Source organism: Chionomys nivalis, chromosome 21 (assembly GCF_950005125.1).
Source record: "Chionomys nivalis chromosome 21, mChiNiv1.1, whole genome shotgun sequence".
In the NCBI taxonomy this organism is placed as follows: domain Eukaryota; kingdom Metazoa; phylum Chordata; class Mammalia; order Rodentia; family Cricetidae; genus Chionomys; species Chionomys nivalis.
The window spans coordinates 8,143,059-8,166,066 of record NC_080106.1 but is presented as its reverse complement, the minus strand read 5'-3'; the positions used below and the strand labels follow the sequence as shown (position 1 = coordinate 8,166,066).

At 54.3% G+C, this 23,008-nt stretch overlaps 1 protein-coding gene across 2 annotated transcripts in view; it reads right to left on the bottom strand.

Annotated features, from left to right (window-relative positions):
- The window catches only part of Fbxo31 (F-box protein 31), a 36,225-nt gene that overhangs the window by 3,964 nt on the left and 9,253 nt on the right, over positions 1–23,008 (bottom strand). The window contains exons 2-9 of one of the 2 annotated variants that reach the window (XM_057753462.1): positions 11,798–11,869; positions 10,071–10,157; positions 6,009–6,085; positions 5,525–5,692; positions 4,361–4,435; positions 2,768–2,877; positions 2,024–2,177; positions 897–1,246 (exon numbers count right to left, since the gene is read on the bottom strand). In XM_057753462.1, coding sequence (XP_057609445.1) covers positions 897–1,246; positions 2,024–2,177; positions 2,768–2,877; positions 4,361–4,435; positions 5,525–5,692; positions 6,009–6,085; positions 10,071–10,157; positions 11,798–11,869 — 1,093 coding nt within the window. The remainder of the gene's footprint in view (positions 1–896; positions 1,247–2,023; positions 2,178–2,767; positions 2,878–4,360; positions 4,436–5,524; positions 5,693–6,008; positions 6,086–10,070; positions 10,158–11,797; positions 11,870–23,008) is intronic. The other variant, XM_057753463.1, reaches the window with a different exon arrangement.

The following is a 23,008-nucleotide window of genomic DNA, read 5'->3' as shown; positions in this document are numbered from 1 at the left end:
CACCAAGGGGCTGTCTGACTTCAAAGGCAGGAGAGACAGGGAGTAGTGGGGAGAGAGCCAAGAAAGAAAGCAAAGAGCCTCATGAATTGCACTCACCACGCGGTATGAGCTGTGTGTGATGGCACCCCCTACAGGACACCCAGGCCCACTGCAGGACTGGAACCTTCCCCTGCTCCACCCACTTGCCAAATCCATGGGGCATTTTCCTTGCCTCTTTTTCTCCTGGCTAGCCAAGTGAGTCATCTTCTGAGCCACTGGCGAAGTTTTGCAGTCTGTGCTACCTGAAGTGGCCCCGTGTCCGAGGCTCTTGGAAATCCCACCTTAGGTCCTTCTAGAAAGGGTGCTGTGTTTGACCTGCAGTGTTGTGTGTCCCGCCCCACACCAGCCCCAGGCTAGGGTTTGATTGCTACTGATGCTGTCCTGGAAGGCGGTGGCGCCCTCCGCAGGCAGGGCCTAGCTGTAGGAAGGAGTTTACTGGGACAGCCAGACCCCTGCTTCTGGCCTATAATCTGCTTCCTGGCCTATATGTGAGCTGCTTCTGCCACACGCTTGCAGCAGGAACACAGCCCAGCCCCCAACCACAACGGCTGAAACCATGAGCCCAAAACAGACCCTGAGCCAGCAAGATGGTTCAGTGGGTAAGGGCTCTGGCTATGAGGCTGACGATCTGAGCCCAATCCCTGGAGCCCACACAGAGGTGGGAGAGAACTGACTGACTCCAACAACTGTCCTGACCCCACATGACCCATGGCCCAGGCACCTCTCTCTACCTTTCACTCTCACCCCCACATGACAAAACATCTAAAAACAGACTTCTAAGCTGAGAGGCAGGGGCCCCTCCACCCTCCCAGAAGCCACGGAAGCTGTGCTGGCTGAGAGCTGGGCCCAGTCCTCACCAGAGCCGGCAAGTGCGGGGATAGTCCTCATTCCTTGAGCTGACACCCACGGGCAACACAAACGGCTGCCCCTGCCCAGATGAAGCCGACTGCCCGGCTGCCTCAGCTCCACTGCCAGGCTCTCTGCTGCCCTCGGCAGGTGGCCCATCAGGGCCCTTGGCCAAAGGCTCCCGGGGCGGGGCGGGGTCCTCGCCAGCCTCCTGCTGCTCCTGCCGCACCTGCTCTCGGACCTCCAGGACGATCCTGGAGAGCTCGTTGAAGTTGCGGAGGTTCTCCACATCTGGCAGCTGGATGCGGCGATGCAGGTCGATTTCCACAGTCTGCTGCCCCGCAGGGATGTTGGGGTCACCCTGCAGAGAGGACAGGTGGCAGTCAGCAGGGCCGGGAAACACAAAGAAACCTCCCGGCTTCCGGAGCACGCTCAGGCTCTGCCACCTAGAAGGCACGAGCGTCTGAAGATTTCCTTCACAAATCAGCTCCCAGAACAACCACGACACCAATGAGTGACACGTGATGCCCACTGCAAGTGCAGCCCCACACAGGTGCTCACAGGTGGCAATGTGGACCCTCCCAGGGCCTGGCTGAGAGCAGGCCAGAGGTTCAGCTCAGGCTGCCTGCCTGGAGGAAGCCCCCATCACCTCAGCCCAGCCACTTTGTGTTGTGATGCTAAAAGCCCAGGGGAGGAGGCTGACATCAGCGAGGACCCTGATTCTGGATCCTGTTCTGATCCGTGTGGAGCTTCTCCCACAGCAGAGGGACGTGGGCCAGAAAAGCCCCCGATGGAGGCTTTTCTGCTCAGGACACATTATTACAACCTAAACTCCAGAACTCAATGACAGGTAAACGTGGTGGCAAAGTAGCCTTGGCCAGGAGCAGCCTCGTGTGCAGTGACCAAGCCAACATGAGCTTAAGCAGAGGGTCCCAACGAGGCTGCACAAGGGTGTTAGCTGGGCAGCCTGGGGTACCTTTCCCGAGTACCAGCTCACTCAGAACCTAGACGTCTGGGTCATCCATGCTGGAGAGGACCTAAAACTCAGCACATCCTTGTCCGCCGAATCCTGTGTCCCTGGAGCATGGTGGACTCAGGCCCGCCTACCAGGTGGCTGTGAGGCAAGGGTATAGCTCACCGTGATCTTGGTGCCCCTGGCATGTGAGCCATGGAAGCTGAGCATCACGATTTCCAGGCCATGGCTGCCATAGGTGCCCTTAAAGAGGCCTGGTTTGATGAGGTCATCGGGGTGGCTGGGCGGGAGGTAGATCCGGCGGTATGTCAGGCAGTTGCTGCAGGGGTATGGGCAGAAGAAGTAAGGGGCTCAGCTTGACTGGACAGGTGTCCGCCATGCCTAGCAGCCCCTTGGCCAAGCTACCTGCCCCCAGCCCTGGGGCACAGCACTCCTGACACCAGCATGCAAGCCCACGAGCACAGCACGGCTCACCATGACCCTCACGAAAGGACCCTATGCCCATAGGACTATGAGGGGTCATGACCTGACATGGAACCAGAGGCCAGGAGGAGGCTAAGACCAGGCTTCCCAGGGCCACCTGGCTTCAACACACACTGGACACTTGGTACCTATACTGGGGTGACAAAGGTAATATCACAGTAGGGGTGAAGGTAAGGGACAGAGAAAGGGGACCTGCCCCCACAATACCTATACAGAAAAGGGAGAACTGAATTCACAGTATCCAAAGAGGGGAAACAGCTGTGTTCCCCGTACACACAGAGAGGGGGGCTGCATTCAGGGCACCCACAGACTGTGGACGGTACAGTCCCCGCAGACAGGCCACACCCACACACAGAGAGGGCTGTACTCACATCTACCGTGAAGTGAACTACTTTCCCAGTAAGTACCACAGGGGTCCTGACTCACTCGTACTGACTGGTGTAGATGAACTTCATCAGAATCAGCTCCTGCATGTGCTCGTGGAAGATGTCTTCCAGCGTGCGGCCCCACTCCTCCCTCAGCCAGGTCCGAAATTCCTTCAGAGAACAAGGGTAAGGGAGTCACCAAAATGGAAGGAGAGAGGTCACTGTATGTATGACCTGACTGAATGAATGTTTCCAAGCTGAAGGGGCTTCCTGGGGAGCATCTAATATGTAGGTCTGAGGACAGCCCACCTGTAAAAAAGCAACCGAATGGGAACAACAGACCTCAACAGAATCACACTGAGCTGACTGGAACAAACACCACCCGGAAGCCCCAGCCACGGTCTGAAACAGGGTGATGGCCAGTCAACCCACCAGGGCAAGCTCCAGCTACACAAGGCCTTGAACAGAGCTCAGGAGTGACTTTCATGTCCATCCAGGGGACACACTGTGCCTGGCACTCAGCAATCACCATCACATGCTCCCAACAGTCCTGGGAGATGGCCAAGGGTGATGACATGGCCAGACTTCCTCCTCTCCCCCACTCTGCTCTTCCCAGGCCATCTCTGAAGGCCCCGGTCAGAAGGAAAGGGGGCTGACTAGGTAAGAGAGGGAAGGGCGCTGGTTAGCTGCTGTAAGGAAAAGTTCAGGCGGTGTCTGTGGACACCTGGGATAGACATGCCTGTCTGGGATGTGGCCAGAGATATGCATTTGTCACCAGGGCCCAGGACCAAGGAAAGCCAGACCTTGTGAACACAGGACGTCTCTGGCCTCATTCCTACAAGACACCCGGCCCCTGGGAAAGCCCTTGTTTCCTGTCAGCCAGGAATGCAGCATTAGCAGCCTTTAGAACCCCTCAAATCCCATCACACACTCCAGAAACTGAGCCCACAACCTCTAAACTTAACAGCTGAGAGGAACTCCAACAATCTCTCAGGGGCGGCAAGTCATGACTGCAGGGAACCAAAGTTTAACAGCACTGTTTGCTGGAACTCTCCTTTGGGTCTCTGGCCACCAGGAACCCTGGAAACTCAGAAGCTGCCTACCAATGTACAGCAATCATAAACAGACACGCACACTCAACAATGTCTAGCTGTTCTTAATGGTGGCATGACTTAGCTGCTCAAAAATCAAAACTCAAACCTCAAAAGCAACAGAAACTCACTGTGCAAGCGGCGGGAAGTCGAGCACTCTTGGGTATCCACTGCGCTGCCATGATCTAAACCCAGACCACCAGGTCCCCCGAATGGAGAAAACAGCCCTGAAGAGTCCTCGGACCCCTCGAATGACAGACACATCTAGACACAGCATCTAGCAGTCTGAAGTGGGTGGGTCCCCTCTAGACCGTGCAAGAGAGCACGGGGAATGATTTCAGATGGCTCAGGGTCACATGCGTGCCCACAGGGGTGTATAGACACGCTCTGCACAGGCAGGCTTGGAGGGACAGTGCGCAGCAAGGACACTGGTTATGAGATGGCAATTCCCAATGATGGGACCTCTATTTCAACCAGCAGGAGCCAGGTCAGTGCCCAGGAGAAAAGACAGCCAGGCATGCAAACATCTTCCCACAGCCTCCTTCCTAGACTCCAGGACTCACCTCCTGCCTCCCACCGGACATCCTGTGGTGGTCTGTCTGGTTGCACTTGGTGGAGAACTCATCTTTCTTCACAATCTTCAGCGTGACCACAGCAGGAAAAGAACCAGGAGAAACAATGAGTCCCAATGTCCACCACCCTCCTCACCAAAATACATCGTCTGGTGGTGTGGGCCTATAATTCCATCTACTTGGGAGGCTGAGGGAGGAGATTCCAGGTTCTGCCTGAGCAAGAGGGTGAGTGGGAGGGCATGGGCTTGCAATCCCAGAGCTGGGGAGACAAAGTCAGGCCCATCCCTCAGGCTTGCTAGCCAGCTTAGCATAACTGGCTAGTCCTGGGTCACAGAAAGAGACCCTGACTCAAAACACTGGAGGGACAGCTCACAGGTAACAACAAACACCACCTGAGGCTGGTCCCATCGCCACGTGGATGTACATACATGCTCACATGAATCCACACACAGGTGAACATATACACACATGTCCACCTAAATAAAATTTTTTAAGGGACTGGTGAAATGGCTTGGCAGATAAAGGCATTTATGATCAAGCAAGCCTGAAGATCTGAATTTGAGCCCCAAAGTCTGCATGGCAGGTGAGAATTGACTCCTAGAAGTTGTCCTATGACCCTCAAATGTGCGCTGTGGCACACACATATACACAAAATGGCTGATTTGCAATTTTTTCAAAACATTCAAAACAAAAACATCCCAAAGGCATTTATAAGAGGCCACTGGAAAGGAGAGTCAGAACCCCGCCTCCTGGCATGTCACTTCCAGAAGCAGGCACAGCGTGTCCCCCCAGGCTCATGGGAGCTGCAGAGTGGAGCATATGACTGCACACTGCCGCACCAGTCAACAGAAGCGGAGAAATCAGCCTGCAGAGAGAGCAGCAAAGCTCCAAGCAAAAGGAAGTTCCAGTGAGTTCTGGCAATCTCTATCTTCACACGGACACATACCATGGGGGAAACTCCCCCACTCCACTGAGCTTGGCAAACCAGAGCCTACAGCTAGGGGTCATAGTTGAACCGCGTCAGGCTGCAGCTAAAGGTGCCACGGCACACGTGCCTGGCACCCACTAGGATGGTATGGGGCTGTGACAACCGAAGGGGGATGGCCTTTCAATTGCGCATGCCTGTCCCATCCCAAGGACCTAGCCCTCCTCTACCTGGATGTGGCCGTTGTGGGGCCCTTTGTGGCCGTACATACACTCCACTGTGGCTGACTTCCTCTCCATCAGGTGGATTCTAAACAGGGGCTTGAATCGCATGGGGTCACCAACGTGGGGGTCATGAGGAGGTAGGTACATCCAGCCGATGATGAACAGGCCATCCACCTGCAGCAAGGAGACAGTGGGCACACCAGGGGTAGTTCTCTCCTTCAGCCAACGGCCCATCAGAGCCTGTGGTCACAGACATGAGCCCGCAGCCTCGGCATCCGGGAGCTAAGGGCCCTATGGCTGCTTGAGCGTCTTTAAACAGTCCAGGAGCACAGTCAGAGGGCTAATGGACCACTTACAACAAATCTCTGTTCACATGGAAAGTAACATCTGGCCCTGAAAGGAAACCCTAGGGGCGGTTTTTCGGTCTCCTCTGCGGAGCCAAAAATGGCACTGCCATTCTCCGGTGTGGGCACCTCCCCCCCCCACTCACCACCACGTTCAGCAATCCTCCATATGGCCCGATGTCTGGCTGCCACAGCCCCAAAATGTGTCTGTATCGGTGAAGCACTGTGGGGAGAGAAGGGGCACTATTACCCAGTATGCTCCACTCACCCGGGATGCTCCTGGGGCACAGGAGACACCTCCACCATGAGACACTAGAGACGACAGTCCAGCCCGTGCCCAACACCGTGGCCACTGCTTCTGCACAACTGCTGCTCAGAGTGACAGATGGATGTAGCAGGGTGCCCCTGAAGGTCCTGTCTATCCAGTGCAGAGGCCTGGGGTCTGGGAAGGCCGTGGAGGTAGGACCACAAAGGAATAGGAGGACCCAGAGGCCTTGGCCTGTGGTGCAGGGAGAGGGCCATCCCCAGTCTGACACTGTGAAGAACTGCTACCACCCTCAGGTCCAGTCCAAGACCATCACAGAGGGTTGGCAGGCATGGGTCACTGCCCAGGCTCAGTGAAGCAGCCGTGACTAATCACTGACATACAGCTCAGAGACACATGCACAACTCGACACACAGGGGAGGGCCCAGGGAGGGCCCAGGGGCAGGGCACACTAATGTGGACATCTTTGAATGCATCTAACGCTAGCAACATCCTCAGAAACTCTAACAAGTGTCAGCCTGGGATGCCACCAGACATGTCCAAAGAGCTACAAGGATATACGGGCTGCACGCACACCGACCCCAGGAACCACAGCTTCCGAAGATCTGTGCCACCTGTCTCTAAACTCACAAGCACAGCAGGCAACACCAGAGCCAGAGTGCAGGGAGATGGGGACACACTCCAAAGAGTGGCCACTGTGTCGTCCTGCAGGGTAAGGAGGATGCTTCAAAGGGCAGGTGTAAGAAGAAAACAGTAGCAGTCATCATTTATAGCTAAAAAATAGAAAAGCTGGAGAAATCGCCCATCTTAGAAAACAGAGCAACTCACAGAGATCAGTGACTGTGTGCTGCGGGAACAGGGAGGACACGTCACAGATGACTCCATCTGGTGGCGCATTAATTTACACACAATCCCTGAGGAGAAGCCAGCCTCCTCCCTCTGCTCACACCAGCAAGAGAGCCGGACACCCAGAGGAGAAGAAACAAGCAGCCAGTCTATAAGGTGCTCACAGGATCAACTGAAAACACTAAACCTGCCTCCCAGGGTGAGTCCTGTGCCATCCCAAGGGATAGCCTAGGCTTGCCCAGAACAAAGACATCTCAGCAACATTCAGAAAAACAGTCCAAGCATGGCCCCCACCTAAGACAGAAATAACTGGGTAAGTTTCTGTCTTCAGGTCTGTTTGAAGACAGTGGGTGAACCTGAGTGGCCCCATACTTCCCTCTTGTCCAAAAGGGAAAATGCAACTAATAGACCTCTCGTCCTAGTCAGAGGGTCAAAGGCAGAAGCGCTGTAGTGCACAGTAACGAGGACGAGCCCGCCCTGAGTGCTCCCCAGCCCTCCTTGGGTGGGTGGGGGGTCTGGAGCTCTGTGGGAGGCCTCCTAGCATGCTCCACTGTGCAGCCTAGGGTTCAGAGGGGCCATCCACATCCTGTGACCACAGGCAAGGCCATGTCCTCAATCCTGCACGTGCCTCAGAACTCTGGAGCATCACCTGGCACCCACAGTCATTCCACGTAACTTGTGTTCAGAGGACTTTGCAGTCGCCCTCAACCCACACAAGCAGGGACAGACAACCACACCAACAAGGACACAAGTGTCCCTGAACCCTCTGCAGAGGCCAATCACTGGCACTCCACAGATCTGTGTCTGCCTGGGACAGTCCTCCATCAGGACACTTCCCATCACCCTTCTCGTCCCATCCACTCCAGGAGTCTGGGGTCCAAGAGACTTCATGCATAAGTTCCAACTCAGGCCCTATGGGTGACTAAAGCCCAGGCAGGGCAAGGTCCCAAAGCCTTCAGTGCAAGACGTCAGAGCAGGCGAAGAGAAAACATGACCTTAGAGCCGAGCTGACACTAAGTGCCTGGAAGCCAGAGGCATGAGACTCCAGGTCACATGGTAAGGGCCCATTTTCTTCTCTGGTAGCACTCAGAGGTTAGGGCTTGCAGGGGCTCACCACCAGTTCAGGCTCTCCAGGCCCCCACCAAGTGCTGGGTAATTCAAATGCCTTCAAACCTTGGCAGGACAGCAATCCCCATTCTGTCTCTGCTGCCAGGGACAAGCAGCAGGACCACCAAACAGGAGGCTGAAAACCCTGGCGCTCAGTAGCACCTCCCAGGGGTGAGGGAGAAGGCACTACCTCTCCAGACCTGCTGGGAGGGCCAGACTTCTGTGCTGTTTCTGAAGAATCTATGGCTGCAGCAGGGCAGGGGGTGGGGAAGATCCTTGGCCCTGCACGAGGTCAACTGTTCCCATGGCTTCTCAGAGCCGTCTCCTCCCTGTGAGGCTGGCAGGACCTGCTGCTCTCTGCTCAGCAGGGAGGGCTGGTTGGCTCGGGACACAGTGTTCTGGAAACACTGTCTCTACTCTGCAAAGGGACAGCGCTCCCTAGCTCAGCCTTGCCCAGGTCCCGTGCCCTCCCACGCCTAGGGCCTCCCATGCCCTGTCATGACCTTGGCCGTTAGTCCACCTCAGTGCCAGCCAATGCAGCAAAGGTGTTCGTTAGCAGCTATGCAGTGCCCACACAACACCCAGGAGCATGCTAGACAAAGGCAAGCATCTCACAAGGCTGGGACTGTCCCCACGGGGAGTCAGAACCTCGTGTCCACAGTAACTATGTGCCCTTGAGAGCGCATTAGGAAACAGTCAGACTGCCTATCCGTTCTACTGCTTTTGTTAGGGAGGAAATGGCCATTTGTAACTTCTGTTTGGGATTTTATTGGAGCTAGGACTGGCCTCACACTTACTATATAGCAAAGTTAGCCTTACACTCTTACACTCCTGATCCTCCTGCCTCCACCAAGAGCTGGGGCGGCACACAAGGCCACCACTCCCAGCTCTGATCTCTTTCTCATGTATGGAGTGCTCTGTCTGCGTATGCACCTGCACGCCAGAAGAGGGCTCAGATCTCACTATAGATGGTTGTGGGGTGCCATGTGGGTGCCGGGAATTGAATTCAGAACCTCTGGAAGAGCAGCCAGTGCTCCTAACCGCTGAGCCATCTCTCCAGCCCCTCTGATCTCTTTCTTGACAACTGAGATTCACTCTCGCTATGTCAAAGGAAACTTCCAGGACTCAGAGTACCAAGGCAGGTGACTTTTTAAAGACTCTGTTATAATTTTATTTGTGTGTGTCCACATGCCGCAGTCAGAACGCGGAGCTGAGACAAGGATCTGATGGAATCAGTCCTCCCACCTTTCTGAACTCCGGTAACCAGCTTACAAGGCAAGCGTGTTGACCCACTGGGCCAAGAATCCAGTTCTAAAGAAGCAGTAGTGGTTCCCTGAGTCTGATGGGGATGAAGAGGGGGGTGATTTTTCTGTAAGGTCACATGATTAACTGACAGACTTAGAGAGTGGTTTACATTTCTCTTCTTCTCCTCTTCCTCCTCCTCCTCCTCTTCCTCTTCTTGTTTTTTGAAAAGTATCCTACTCTATAGCTCAAGCTATCCTGGAAGTTATCACAGCAACTCTCCTGCCTCGACCTCATGAAGGCTGGGCTCACGGGCATGTTATTTTCGAATGGAGGAGTTGTAAAGGCCTCTACACTGCCTTCTGCTCTCTGTTCTACCTGAATTTCACCGCCTTAGCAACCAGAGGTAAGAGCTGTCTGCCCAAACCAGTACGACTGGGACTAGGCTACTGTGGGGTCCCATCCCCTGCATATAGAGCCCAGGCTACCCCTCAGCCTGACCCACCACAGCAAACCACACACCACCGAGCCCAGGCTACCCCTCAGCCTGACCCACCACAGCAAACCACAAACCACCGAGCCCAGGCTACCCCTCAGCCTGACCCACCACAGCAAACCACAAACCACGGCTGCAGCAGAGCAAAGGAGAAAAGACCAGGGGTTAGTATCCCCTCCCGGGGACAGGACGTGAGCCTGTGGTCACTCATGCAGCGACAGCATAGCCACAGTGCAAAACGTGGGTACGTACGGCAGGTGTACACATCTCTGTACTCCATGTGCTCGTAATCGGGGAGAATTTTCATGAAGCGTCCTGACTTCACACGAGGGTTTATACCTGAACAGACACAGCAGGAAAGGCTGAGGGGCCCCTCTCACATGCGAGCAGCTGCCAGGGGACTCGGCACCCACTTCCTCCTGCCAGAGGTCAGGCTACTGCAGAGCACACTATGGGGTAGGTTTCCCTGTTTATGGCAACTCACTGCGGCCATAAACTCGGGTGGCCCCTGTGACACCCTCACTCCCTAGTCACAGCTCTTCGGTGGCTGACAGGTCCCTAGAAGTCGGGCAGGGTTCCTTCCCCCTAAAAGACACTGGCCCACAGCCAGCTTCATCATCTCCTTGGCCTCATGCTGTGTGTTTCAGGGCAACATCACCCCTGTCATTGCTGAATCCACACTGACCAGCCTGACCACCTGTTCAGGGGCTCAGGCTAACTCTCTTCAGCCATCAATCCCAGGGGTTAAGAGTGTTCACAGACTTTCAGAATCTCAGCTCCCACACCGCAGAATCACCACTGATGTATGCTTTGGCCTGCGTAGCCCAAAGTCGCAGGGTGCTAGAAGTAGACAGAGAAGATGGGCTCCGTGGCTAAAGCAAATTCACAGAGCCCAACAGCAGAAGCCTGCTGTCCTCCCCTGCTTGCCTCCAACCACACCTTGGCAACACTGTCTCCAGGTCTGTACCCACGTGGTTTCTCCCATGGGACAGAGGAGCACAGCTAAGGAACCCCATCCACGTGTGCTCCCTGGGCTGCCACAGGACACGGACACCGGGCAGTGTCCACAGCTGCATCCCTGTGAGGATGAGCCGCCCGGAGCTCCTAACTCCCGAGGGGCAGGCTGTGTCTACCTGCTCGTAATGATGAGGGTCAGGCAGCCATGCTCAGAGCAGTCAGAAGGGGACAGCATCACCCAAAATATGAATGGCAGCCACTTGACCACCGTGTGGAACACATGAGCGCCATCGGCTTGGGAGAGAGGCTAACTGGGGACAAGGGGTGCTGGTTTTAGAAAGTGAAGGAGTGGGTGAGATGAGAAATAAGACCAGGGGTTAACACGCTTACAGGAAAGGGAATGCAGAGCTACCGAAGGACGTGAAGCATGGTGAGTGCGCAGCCACTCTGAAAACTGAGGGAGCTGATGGGAAACACGGCTCCGCTTCTCAATCCCTGCACACTGTCTGTATCTCAACAGGCTCAAGTCCAGAAGACCAGAGTGTCCTTATCCAGCCTGCACTGCTCAGCGCGGGCCTCTAGTAACAGGTGTTCATACTGAGCCAGAACCCAGCACTCTCAACACAGGAGTAAATGTTTGGAGTAACAGACACGCCATTAACCCTGACCTGACCAGTATACGTTCTGTATATGTAGAGAGGTCACTGTATCCCACAAATACATACAATTGTTATGTATGTTAATAACAGAACATATGGGCTGGGATGTGGGTCACAGACAAAGAGAGCATCTACCTAGCACTAAACCCCCAACACCACCAAAAGTAAAATCTAGATTAGGTAAACAGAAACACAGGCCCTGGATGTCTCGGTTAAGATGTCTTTAGCCATTATGAATTTAAGAGTGATGTGTCCAGGACAGGAGAAAGCAGCACCACTGTTAGTCATGGCTGCCACCACCCACTGCGCTCTGGTACAAAGGACAAGGCGAGGGCGGTGGATAAGACAAAGGGACCAACTCACGCTTCGCATAGACGTCCCGGCAAGACACGCCTGTGATCTCCAGCTTCCGTAGGTTCTCACAAACGCCATACTCTGCAACAAGAAACACGACAGAAGTAAACTCGAGAACTCACAAAGCAGCAGAGACGGTGACTGTGACAGCAGCCGAGGACAGGCAGTCACTCCTTTACTCATAAGAATCTGCCCTTTATGGCGATATTTCAGGCAGGCTAATAAATAAAGCTTCCTGAAGATCAGAGTGCGGAACTAGCCACTAATTAGCCATAGAGGCCAGGCAGCAGTGGCACACACCGTTAATCCCAGCACTTGGGAGGCAGAAAGATCTCTGTGAATTCAAGGGCACCCTGGGCTATAGGAGATTGATCCAGTCTAAAAGAGAAACAGAGCCAAAAGGGTGGTGGCTCCACACCTTTAATCCCAGCACTAGGAAGGCGGAGACAGGAAGGGATATGGCTGGGCAAAGAGAATACAAGGCGGGAGGAGACAGGAGCTCACCACATTCGGTCTGAGAATTCATGGAAATAGGGTCTTGCCCACTTTGGTCTGAGGATTTGGTAGAGGTAAAAGGTCTCTCTAGTGCCTGGCTCTTTTACTTCTCTGATCTTTCAGCACCTACCCCAATACTGACTCCGGGTTTTTATTATTAAGACCAGTTAGAATTTGTGCTACAGTCCTTCACTGTGGCAACCTCTCTGCCTTATCACAAATGAGAGCCCTGCTCCACTGCAGGCAGGGCCACCCTCGATGCACACCCACTGTGCTCTCTGCTCCGCTGCAGGCAGGGCCACCCTCGATGCACACTCACTGTGCTCTCTGCTCCGCTGCAGGCAGGGCCACCCTCGATGCACACCCACTGTGCTCTCTGCTCCGCTGCAGGCAGGGCCACCCTCGATGCACACCCACTGTGCTCTCTGCTCCGCTGCAGGCAGGACCACCCTCGATGCACACCCACTGTGCTCTCTGCTCCGCTGCAGGCAGGGCCACCCTCGATGCACACCCACTGTGCTCTCTGCTCCGCTGCAGTCAGGGCCACCCTCGAAGCACACCCACTGTGCTCTCTGCTCCGCTGCAGGCAGGGCCACCCTCGATGCACACCCACTGTGCTCTCTGCTCCGCTGCAGGCAGGGCCACCCTCGATGCACACCCACTGTGCTCTCTGCTCCGCTGCAGGCAGGGCCACCCTCGATGCACACCCACTGTGCTCTCTGCTCCGCTGCAGGCAGGACCACCCTCGATGCACACCCACTGTGCTCTCTGCTCCGCTGCAGGCAGGGCCACCCTCGATGCACACCCACTGTGCTCTCTGCTCCGCTGCAGGCAGGGCCACCCTCGATGCACACCCACTGTGCTCTCTGCTCCGCTGCAGGCAGGGCCACCCTCGATGCACACCCACTGTGCTCTCTGCTCCGCTGCAGGCAGGGCCACCCTCGATGCACACCCACTGTGCTCTCTGCTCCGCTGCAGGCAGGGCCACCCTTGATGCACACCTGTGCGGTCTGCTCCGCTGCAGGCAGGGCCACCCTCGATGCACACCCACTGTGCTCTCTGCTCCGCTGCAGGCAGGGCCACCCTCGAAGCACACCCACTGTGCTCTCTGCTCCACTGCAAGCAGGGCCACCCTCGAAGCACACCCACTGTGCTCTCTGCTCCGCTGCAGGCAGGGCCACCCTCGATGCACACCCACTGTGCTCTCTGCTCCGCTGCAGGCAGGGCCACCCTCGATGCACACCCACTGTGCTCTCTGCTCCGCTGCAGGCAGGGCCACCCTCGATGCACACCCACTGTGCTCTCTGCTCCACTGCAGGCAGGGCCACCCTCAATGCACACCTGTGCAGTCTGCTCCACTGCAGTCAGGACCACCCTCGATGCATACCTGTGCAGTCTGCTCCACTGTGGTCCAGCAGCCTAACTGTACAATGAGGTAAAGTACTCGGTGGTCTAGAACTAGTGCCTGTCACACCTATATGAAGTCTACACTGGTGTTACAGTCCCAGGGGCACATCATGGCTCCCCTCAGCCCTGGCCTGTCCTCACAGCAGATGCTGGAGAGCAGTGGGGCACCAATGTCCCTTTGGTCAAAGTGCCCCAGTCCTACTGAGGGAAATGCAAAAGGGATGTGCAGTCCTTTCTTTAAATGGGGCAAAAGACCTTCCATTTTCAGAGACATCTGTAAAGAGGCATCCAACAGGAACCCTCCCAGTGGGCACTTTGCTAATGACTATCCCTTTAAGTTAGCCAGCCGTGTAAGAGGGTGAGGTCGAGCCCTGATCACCTGCCTTAAGAATAAAAACTAAGTGGGTGCCAGGCGGTGGTGGCACACGCCTTTAATCCCAGCACTCGGGAGGCAGAGGCAGGCGGATCTCTGTGAATACAAGGCCAGCCTGGTCTACAGAGTTCCAGGACAGCTAGGACTGTTACACAGAGAAACCCTGTCTTAAAAAACAAAAACAAAAGCCAAGTGGGACCTCCACTGGGTGTGGCTGCCTGCTAATTCGGCACAGCCACATAAAAACCCTTCTGCAGAAGTAGATCTTTTTCCTTTTCAAATACTTTGAATGATGCAGTAATTGTCTTGACAGCCCAGACCCATTTCTAACACCACATCAATAGAAAGGTCCTTAGTGCCCTCCCACCTCCTCCAGCTCACCACAGCTCCACCCCACACCCAACTCACCTCGACCAAATGCCAGCCCTCTGCCTCAGGTCTCAGGTTGGGGAGTGGAGGTGTTACCAGCACGGTTAACTGCACCAGGCCTGGGCAGCCTCCATCCACAGTGCCATCCCTCACCAGTGTGCCCCTGCAAAGGCTAGCCATGATCCACTATATTTAAACCTGATAGAATGCCCAAGGCCCATGTCCTCTCCATTAGCACTGAGGCAGGAGACACAGAGGGGATGTGACCTGAACAAGGGACCACAAGCCTACAGTGTGACCCAGGACTAAAGTTAGATCAGCACCCTTGAGTAGTGAGCACATGGCATGAGACGGGGTAAGAGGACCCCAGGACCAGACAGTTACAGCTCACACTTCCAGGATCACACCTGTGAAGTGTCGGGCTAGGCTTCACGGTGCGACCTCATTGGATGCTCACAGGGACCGCCCATGTCAGGACTCCAGCCTTGCACAGGTGGGATACCAGTTGCCTGGAATGGGTCACAGCACAGCCTAGTGGAGCGGGGTGGGGGTGGGGGTGGGGGTGGTGGTCTCCAATGCCATGCCCTCAGCACTTCAGTTCTGATGGTCCTCAGAGGCTGGTCTTTTCCCCCCTCAGTAACAGATGTCACTCACCAGTCCCATGCTCTGGATGGATGGGGTCCTGTCAGTGCTCATGGCTGTCAGATGCAGGCATTGAGGAGGCTCTCTGGGTGATTCTGGTGGGGCCTGAGGCCCCAGCTCCTTTCAAGCTCCCTTCCTGCACCCCAGGTCCCACACAGGACCCTCCTCTCATCTGTGCCTGGTCGTCCCCTCCAGGAGAAGATCCTGGCAAGGTCCCAGCACTGGCACACTGGTGTGTGCAACTGTAAATGGATGTTACTGGTGACGAAGCTCAGAGACTGAGAGTCACACACAGGGGCCATGGCCTGGCTCCCCCACTGATGAGCTCATCTCTCCAGCACATCACAGGGGTCAGGCCAGCTGTCTGTAAAAGGCCCCGCCTACTCACAGCAACTCTATCTGGAGGGAAGGATGCTCACCAACAGATGTGCAGGAGACGGGGAGTGAAGAGACCACGGTCGGCTGGACCAGGTTGTGGGCATCTTATCCGTGTATCTCTGGCTCACCTTCCAGAAAGTCGCCATCCCCCCCACAGCCCAGATTCCAACTTCAAATATGGTGACCCAGCACAGTCTCTCCTTGCAATTGATTGCTGGAGCTAAGTGGTTCCTATAAAGTCAGCTGAGGAGGAAGGGGCTGAGACAAGGGCAGCAGTGTGGCCCAGACCCAGCACCTGGGCCCGACCTCCATGGAGGTGTCCTTGCCAGGAAGAACTGGAACCGACTACCAAACACAGCTGCCCTAGGTCTCACTGCACAGTGGGTGCACACGATGCGGGAGGCCCCAGGTCTTAATGCAGTCTAACCTGAGCCCCGGAAAGTTGCCCTACTCAAGTCCTCAGACCCACAGTCTGTGTGAACTGCCTCCCAAAGCTGAGAGCCCCAATGCACAGGTCAGCTCTGTATGGGTAACCACAGGCTAGAGAACATTTGAACGCCCACCCGACCATCACAAGGACATGCTACGTAACAGGCTTCAGCCCTTTGTAATCAAGCACCAACAGATTTGATCCAGGCACCAGACTAACCTCAGAGAGGAAACCTGACCACTAACATGATTTAAGTCTGCAAATTAAACCCAGGAAATTCTTGTCATGGGCTGGGGGTGGAGTTCAGTGGAGGAACACATGCCTCCCATGCACAAGGCCGTGTTTCATCCCCAGCACCAGGGGCTGGGGAGATTCTGCGGGCAAACTACCCAGTGATTTCAGGCGTTACAAGGCTCCCACAAATGGCTGACATAGGATGGTGACCTAGGTGTGCAGTGGCTTACAGTAGTGCACTCCACGGTACTTGTACAGAGCCTGTCTGGTGGTCAGACAGCAGGACTGTCCAGTGGGATTGCGAAGGTCTCTGTAATATTTGAATGTCTCGGAGAAAACAATGCTAAAAACCCTTCTGCCAATTACCACTGAGCCAGGGCCTCGAGACACCCTAACACGGTGACAACTGGTTTACTTTATCCTTGATTTCTGTGAGAGTCTCATTCTGTAGACCAGGCTGGCCCAGAACTCACTACACAGCCCAGGGAGGCCCTGAACACCGGGATATGGCTCTCTGTTGCTTTGACTGGAGCTTTCTTTACTCTCAAAAAAGCACAATTTGTGCTAGGGATGCAGCTCATGACTGCCTGGCATGCCGAAGGCCCAGGGTTCAATTCCCAGCACTGCACAAAGCAGGCATGGCGCTATCCCAGCACTGGGAGGAAGAGGCAGGAGGACCAGGAATTCAGGGTCATCCTTAGCTGCACAGTGAATCTGAGGCCAGCCTGGGCTACCGAGTGAATTCAGGGCTAGTCTGGGCCACAGAGTGAGCCAAGGTCTTAAAGATAAAAAGGGCTCAGTTAAAACTGGTGAAAACTGTTAAGGTAAATATAACTTCTCACAGCCCTCTAAGCCTGTGGCAGCCAGACCAGGCTGTGGGGCTATGCAGGATCCCGAGAGTGACTGGGACAGAAGAACCTCACAACCAAGAGAGGGTTCTGAGGTACAGCGGCTCCCCCCAGTGCTCTGCGGGGACTTCCTAGATCAGAGTGGCATTTAAGAGGATGCCGGGTCAGCTGGAGCCGATCTAGACAAGTGGGCGGCAGCCTGATGAATGTGCCCAACACTCCAGCTACCCACCAGTGTTGCCTCGGTGATGTGATCTGGCAAATTCTGGCAAGCTCTGAGCACGAGCAGCTATCTCTCAGCAACACTGACTCTCAGGCTGTGCCGAGCGGAGTCAGGCCTAGGCGAAAGCCACAAACAGGTCTACCCATTGGGGGCCAGAGGACTGCAGCAGCTGGTCCACCCACCTCACCCACCACCAGGTGACCTTCAGGGACACCGGCTCTGCTCCAGGGACCAGCAGCTGCTCCCTCCGTCCTGCACTTGTCTGACGAACATTGCTCCACTGTCCCCCTACATGCTCTCATGCAGCTCCCTTCCTTCACGTCGCTGTTCTACAGCCTAACCTGACAGAACCCGCATTAGAACTGAGAGCAGCCGGTCCGTGCGCTGTACAATGAAGGCAGCAAGCCACGATGGGTTTTTCCTTCTCACAGACTCTGGGACAACCACCAGGGAAGAGCAGAGTCATTCTGACCTCACAGCTCCTCATGAGGCTAAGAACAATCTCACATCCTGGCATTGTTCTGCAATCTTCCCACAAGCTTCTAAAGAAGCTGCCCTTAGCTTAGCTCCCACACTGGGCCCTGGCCAACAGCTAGGTGGTAACTTCCCTTGCGGGAAGGCTAGCAACCGCTCCCGGGAAGGCTAGCAAGTGCTTCCGCCATCATTCAGTACTAGGCTCGGCCAAGAGGTCTGCATGCCAACCTGACTTGGATTTGTTTTTGTTGCTTTTGTTTGTTTGTTTTTTGCATGGTGCTAGAGATAAAACCCTGCACCATCCCCAGCTCAGGGCACAGTGTTCCTGAGCAATGCAATTAGTGCTGCAGGTCGGCACTTCCTCTTACTCAGAGAAGTGGCGTAAGTGATTCTCCACGCGAGAAGCATCTACCCCACAAAAGGCAGCACAAAACCTGGGAGGGTGTGTGCGTGCAAAGGGTAAAGGCAAGCTACAAACCTGGGAGGGTGTGTGCGTGCAAAGGGTGCAGGCAGGTTACAAACCTGGGAGGGGGTGTGCATGCAAAGACTGCAGGCAGGTTACAAACCTGGGAGGGTTGTGTGCGTGCAAAGGGTGCAGGCAGGTTACAAACCTGGGAGAGTTGTGTGCGTGCAAAGGGTGCATACATCTGCACTGCACGGCCCCACAGAAAATTCAACTCAAGACTCACCATGGGACAGCAAGTCTGCTGCCAGGCTTACACCCAAGGAACTGAAAGTAGGGTCTCCAGAAATGTCACACTCCTTGTTCATACATCCCTCACAGCAGCTGAATGGGGGGGGGGGTCAGCAAATTCCAACACAAACATGCAATGAGCCGCATCTCTGATTCATACTACAACATGGATGATCCCTGAGGACCTGACACTGTGTAAACTGAACCACACAAACCCACATGGCCACCTCAGAGAGCCAGTCCACCCAGGTCTGTCCACTCACTGTGGCGAGGCCAGCCTTCCCCTGGGCCTGCAGAAACAGACTCACACCCGGCCTGTTTTCCTATGGCAGGGCAACCTTAAAGACCTCCTAAGCACGTTTCTCCTGCATCTGCTGCCAAGAGAAAGATTACACAGGTTGTACACGGAAGTCCACTTCTGAACACCTCAGAACCAGACTGTGATGGTACATCCCTGTCATCCCAGGTCCAGAGGCTGAGGCAGGAGGGTCAGTTCAAAGCCAGCCTAGACTACCAAGTGAGATCTGGTCTTACAAAAGTACAACAAGAGCCGGGCGGTGGTGGCGCACGCCTTTAATCCCAGCACTTGGGAGGCAGAGGCAGGTGGATCTCTGTGAGTTCGAGACCAGCCTGGTCTACAAGAGCTAGTTCCAGGACAGGCTCCAAAACCACAGAGAAACCCTGTCTCGAAAAACCAAAAAAAAAAAAAAAAAAAAGTACAACAAGATTTTGTTTTGCTTTTATCTTTTATTTATTTATTTTTATTTTATTTTATTTTATTGGTTTTTCGAGACAGGGTTTCTCTGTGTAGCTTCAGAGGCTCTCCTGGAACTCACTCTGTAGACCAGGCTGGCCTCAAATTCACAGAAATCCTCCTGCCTCTGCCTCTTGAGTGTTGGATTTAAGGTGTGCGTCACCACCGCCCAGCAGAAAGTAAAACAGGTTTAAACCTGGTGTGGTACACTCCCATAACCCCAGCACTGCGGAGGATGAGGCCAACAAGGGCCACAAACCAAGAATCAGCCTCAAAAAAAAAAAAAAAATCAGACACAATCAGAGCCGGAGTCCAAAGTTAAGTCCAATGGTAGAGAGTCTGCCAGATCAAGGCCTGGGTTTGAGCTTCACCCCGCCCCCCGCCCCAGACATGGTGACTCACATCTGTCACCTGAGCACTCAGGAGGCTGAGACAGAAGGATTTTCCAATATGAGGACAGCCTGGGCTACAGAGCACAGCCTTGCCTAACAAGGAACAAGCCAGCCAGCCTAAAACAAGAACATAAGTGTTTCCTCAAGCAGGGAGCTGTGGGATTGTAGGGAGGTGACTCTCAACTCTGGGCCTTCTACCCTGTTTCCTGGATCGTCTGATTCTCTGATGGGTTCCCTCCACAGCGCAGGTGAGCTCAACTGTCCACTGGACATTAAATAAATCCCAGCACTCAGGAGGCAGAGGCAGGCCAATCTCTGTGAGTTCGAGGCCAGCCTGGTGTACAGAGTGAGTTCTAGTATAGTCAAGGTTGTTACACAGAGAAACCCTGCCTCCAAAAACTAGGGGAAAAAAAAAATTTAAACCAATTCCAGACATCCTCCTAAGACAGCACCTCTAAGCTCAGCAACTTAACGACATCACAGCACTCAGACTGACAGTCAAGCTGGGAGAGGAGGGGTGCTGGCTTCTCCTCTCTGCCACCATCGGGTCAGACAGTGAGGGGCATGATGAGCAAGCCCGTGGCAGACTCCAATCACAACACTGCACAGGACCACAGGCGGCATCACAGTGGGAACCAAGGGTGCCTACCCTACAGTCCTAGTAAGGTGCCGACGGGGAAGGCGAATTTTGACTGTTTCCTTGTTTTGAATTCCATCTTTTAAATTGTCACATTTTCTTGTATTTGTATACATGCAGGAGCCTCTGTGGAAGTCCGTTTGCTCCTTCCACCAGGTGGGATCAGGGATTGAACTAAGGGCATCAGGCTTGGCAGCCGATGGTTTTACTGACAAAGCCATCTTACTAGCCCCTGAATGAATGGTTTGATCTGGAACCAGGACCTGAAATGTCGAAACTCAGTAGCCCTGGGCTGGCTTCAGGAGCCACATCCAGCCACAAGATATGAAACTGGCCAGCAGCAGGTTTGGAGGAAGCATTAACCACAGAGGCCTGCCAGGCAAGGACGGGCACTGAGACTCCCGCCCTCGGTGCTCTGGAGACCAGGACTCATTAGAGCCCTTCCCACATGACATAACTGCAAGTGGCCCATGGCCAAGGGGGTGACGCATCAAAAAAAATGTTTATGCCCAGGTGGCTGGGTACTCGGTTCTGTCCCTCTCCTCTGGGGACAGCATCGCCGTCCTTGGCACAAGCCCTAGAGGCAGGACAGAGCTGGCTACCAGGAGGCACACGTTGACCTGCCCAGGAACGATTGCAATGGCGCTCAGCTGCCCCAAGTCACTCTACAACCTGACATGTGTATCACTGCAGCAGAGGGACAAAGGCAGCACCTGCATGTGTCACTAATGGGGGACAGAGACTCTGAGGTGTTCACTGTGTTAGCAACAGTCCAAACATGGAGGACAATGTCATCCCAGGTTTCTGCTGTCTCCCAGGCCCAGACCACCCTACCCTCGTAGAGAGAGTTTGGCTTTTTTGTTGTCATTGTTAATTTTTGACAGTTACAGAATGAAACCCAGCAACTCATACTTGCTAGGCCAGTGTTCATCCGCTGAGCTTCACTCCAGGCTCTCTCTACCTTTTATTCTGAGACAAGAGCTGGCCTGGAACTCAGTCGATAGCTCAAGCAGACCTTACGTTTTTGATCCGTCTACCGCAGCTTCCTGAGAGCTGGGATTGCAAGCCTGGCCACCAAGCCCCACTGATAAATGTATTAAAGCAGCATGGTCAGTTCACACCTTGACTGTCGGTCATGGCCCAAGTCTCAGAAACAATAAATCCCACTACAATCAGCCTCACCAAGCCGGGCGGTGGTGGCGCACGCCTTTAATCCCAGCACTCAGGAGGCAGAGGCAGGCGGATCTCTTTGAGTTCGAGACCAGCCTGGTCTACAAGAGCTAGTTCCAGGACAGGCTCCAAAACCACAGAGAAACCTTGTCTCGAAAACCGAAAAAAAAAAAAAAAAAAAAAAAATTAAAAAAAAAAAAAAATCAGCCTCACCCACTTTCCTGGGCCAACATCTCAACCCTGCCAGGCAACTGCAGGGCTGGGAGGACCCAGGCCTGCTCCTCACCAAAACCAACTTAATTTTAGGAAAGAAGATGCTCAGGGGCTCAAAGAAGTAAGGGCAGGAATGTCTCACAGACAGCAGTTCCCCAGGAAGTTACACACACAGAGACAGACACACACACACACACACACAGACTGCCTCGGAGAGCCACAAATCCAGGCCTGCCAGCCAACCTGGCCCTCACCTGCATGGATTAGCGTTCACCTGCTGAACGGCCAGGTGCGCCGAGCCCACACAGCACCCAGTGCCTGTACCCAGTATGTGCATGGATGAAGCAGGAGAATGGAGAGTTCAAAGCCAGCCTGGTCTGCACTGGGAGACCTCATCCCACAAAAGGCTGCCAGGAACCCAGACAGCACAGTCACAGGCCAAGCTCAGCACCTTAGAGTGTCAGAGACCACCTGCAACAGAAATCCCTCCTGATAAACTGATTAAAACTCACAAATAAAAGGAAAAAAAAATATTGTGTGCAGGGATGGAGAGACTGTCTGGTGGTTAGTAGCACATACTGGTCTCACAGGGCACCTGAGTTTAGCTCCCAGCAGCCACATGGAGAGGTTCACAAGCATTTGTAACTCCAGCCTCAACGGATCTTATATCCTCTTCTGGAACCAGTAGGTACCTGCAGCCACATGTACATACCCCATACACAAACACACACATATACACACAAAAAAAAAATAGTTAAAAAAAAATTTAATGTTAGTGCTAGATGTGGTAGCTCACACCTGTAACATCAACACTCCGGAGACTTTCAGTTCTCGGGTCTTTAATTTCTCAATATTGGAATTTTAGTGTAGTGAGATGGTTTACTCTCTGGTCACAGCTCTGGAGTCCCAAACAGCTGCCGGAGAGCTGTAGCAGTGGGGGCGGGGAGCACTGAAGAGACCCTTCCAAACTGCTACTGCTTTCCATACTGGCAATGGGACACGACACATGTTTATCTACTGTTGCGGGAGGTCCTTCCGCTCCTCCAGCCAATAGCCGCCAAGATACCAGCCCATTGGGGCGTGGTATCTTTCCCTTTAAAAAAAGCGGCCACTTCCCTCCTCTCTCTCTTTACTTCCTGCTCCGGTTCCGGCGACTAGACTTCTTCCCAATTGCGTGCGCAGAGGGCTGTTGTCTGGGACCGTGATCTGTAAGTTTATTCCCCTTTAAATAAATACCACCCTATTAATCACAATTCCAAACTGGTGTGGGATTGTTTATGACTTGCGCCTTCATCTGGCGCCCAACGTTTGGTTTTAGAACCCCTCCTTCCCCCGCTCGGCTGCCGGCCGCCAGTTCGGCCGGCCGCGGCCTGTGCCTTGCGGCCTGTGCCTTGTGCGTGGAGCCAGCAGTTTAACATAAATCATCACGCAGTGGCTTTTCTTGCTGCAGTTCTTTATATTTTCCCTTTAGACACCTCAGATTGACT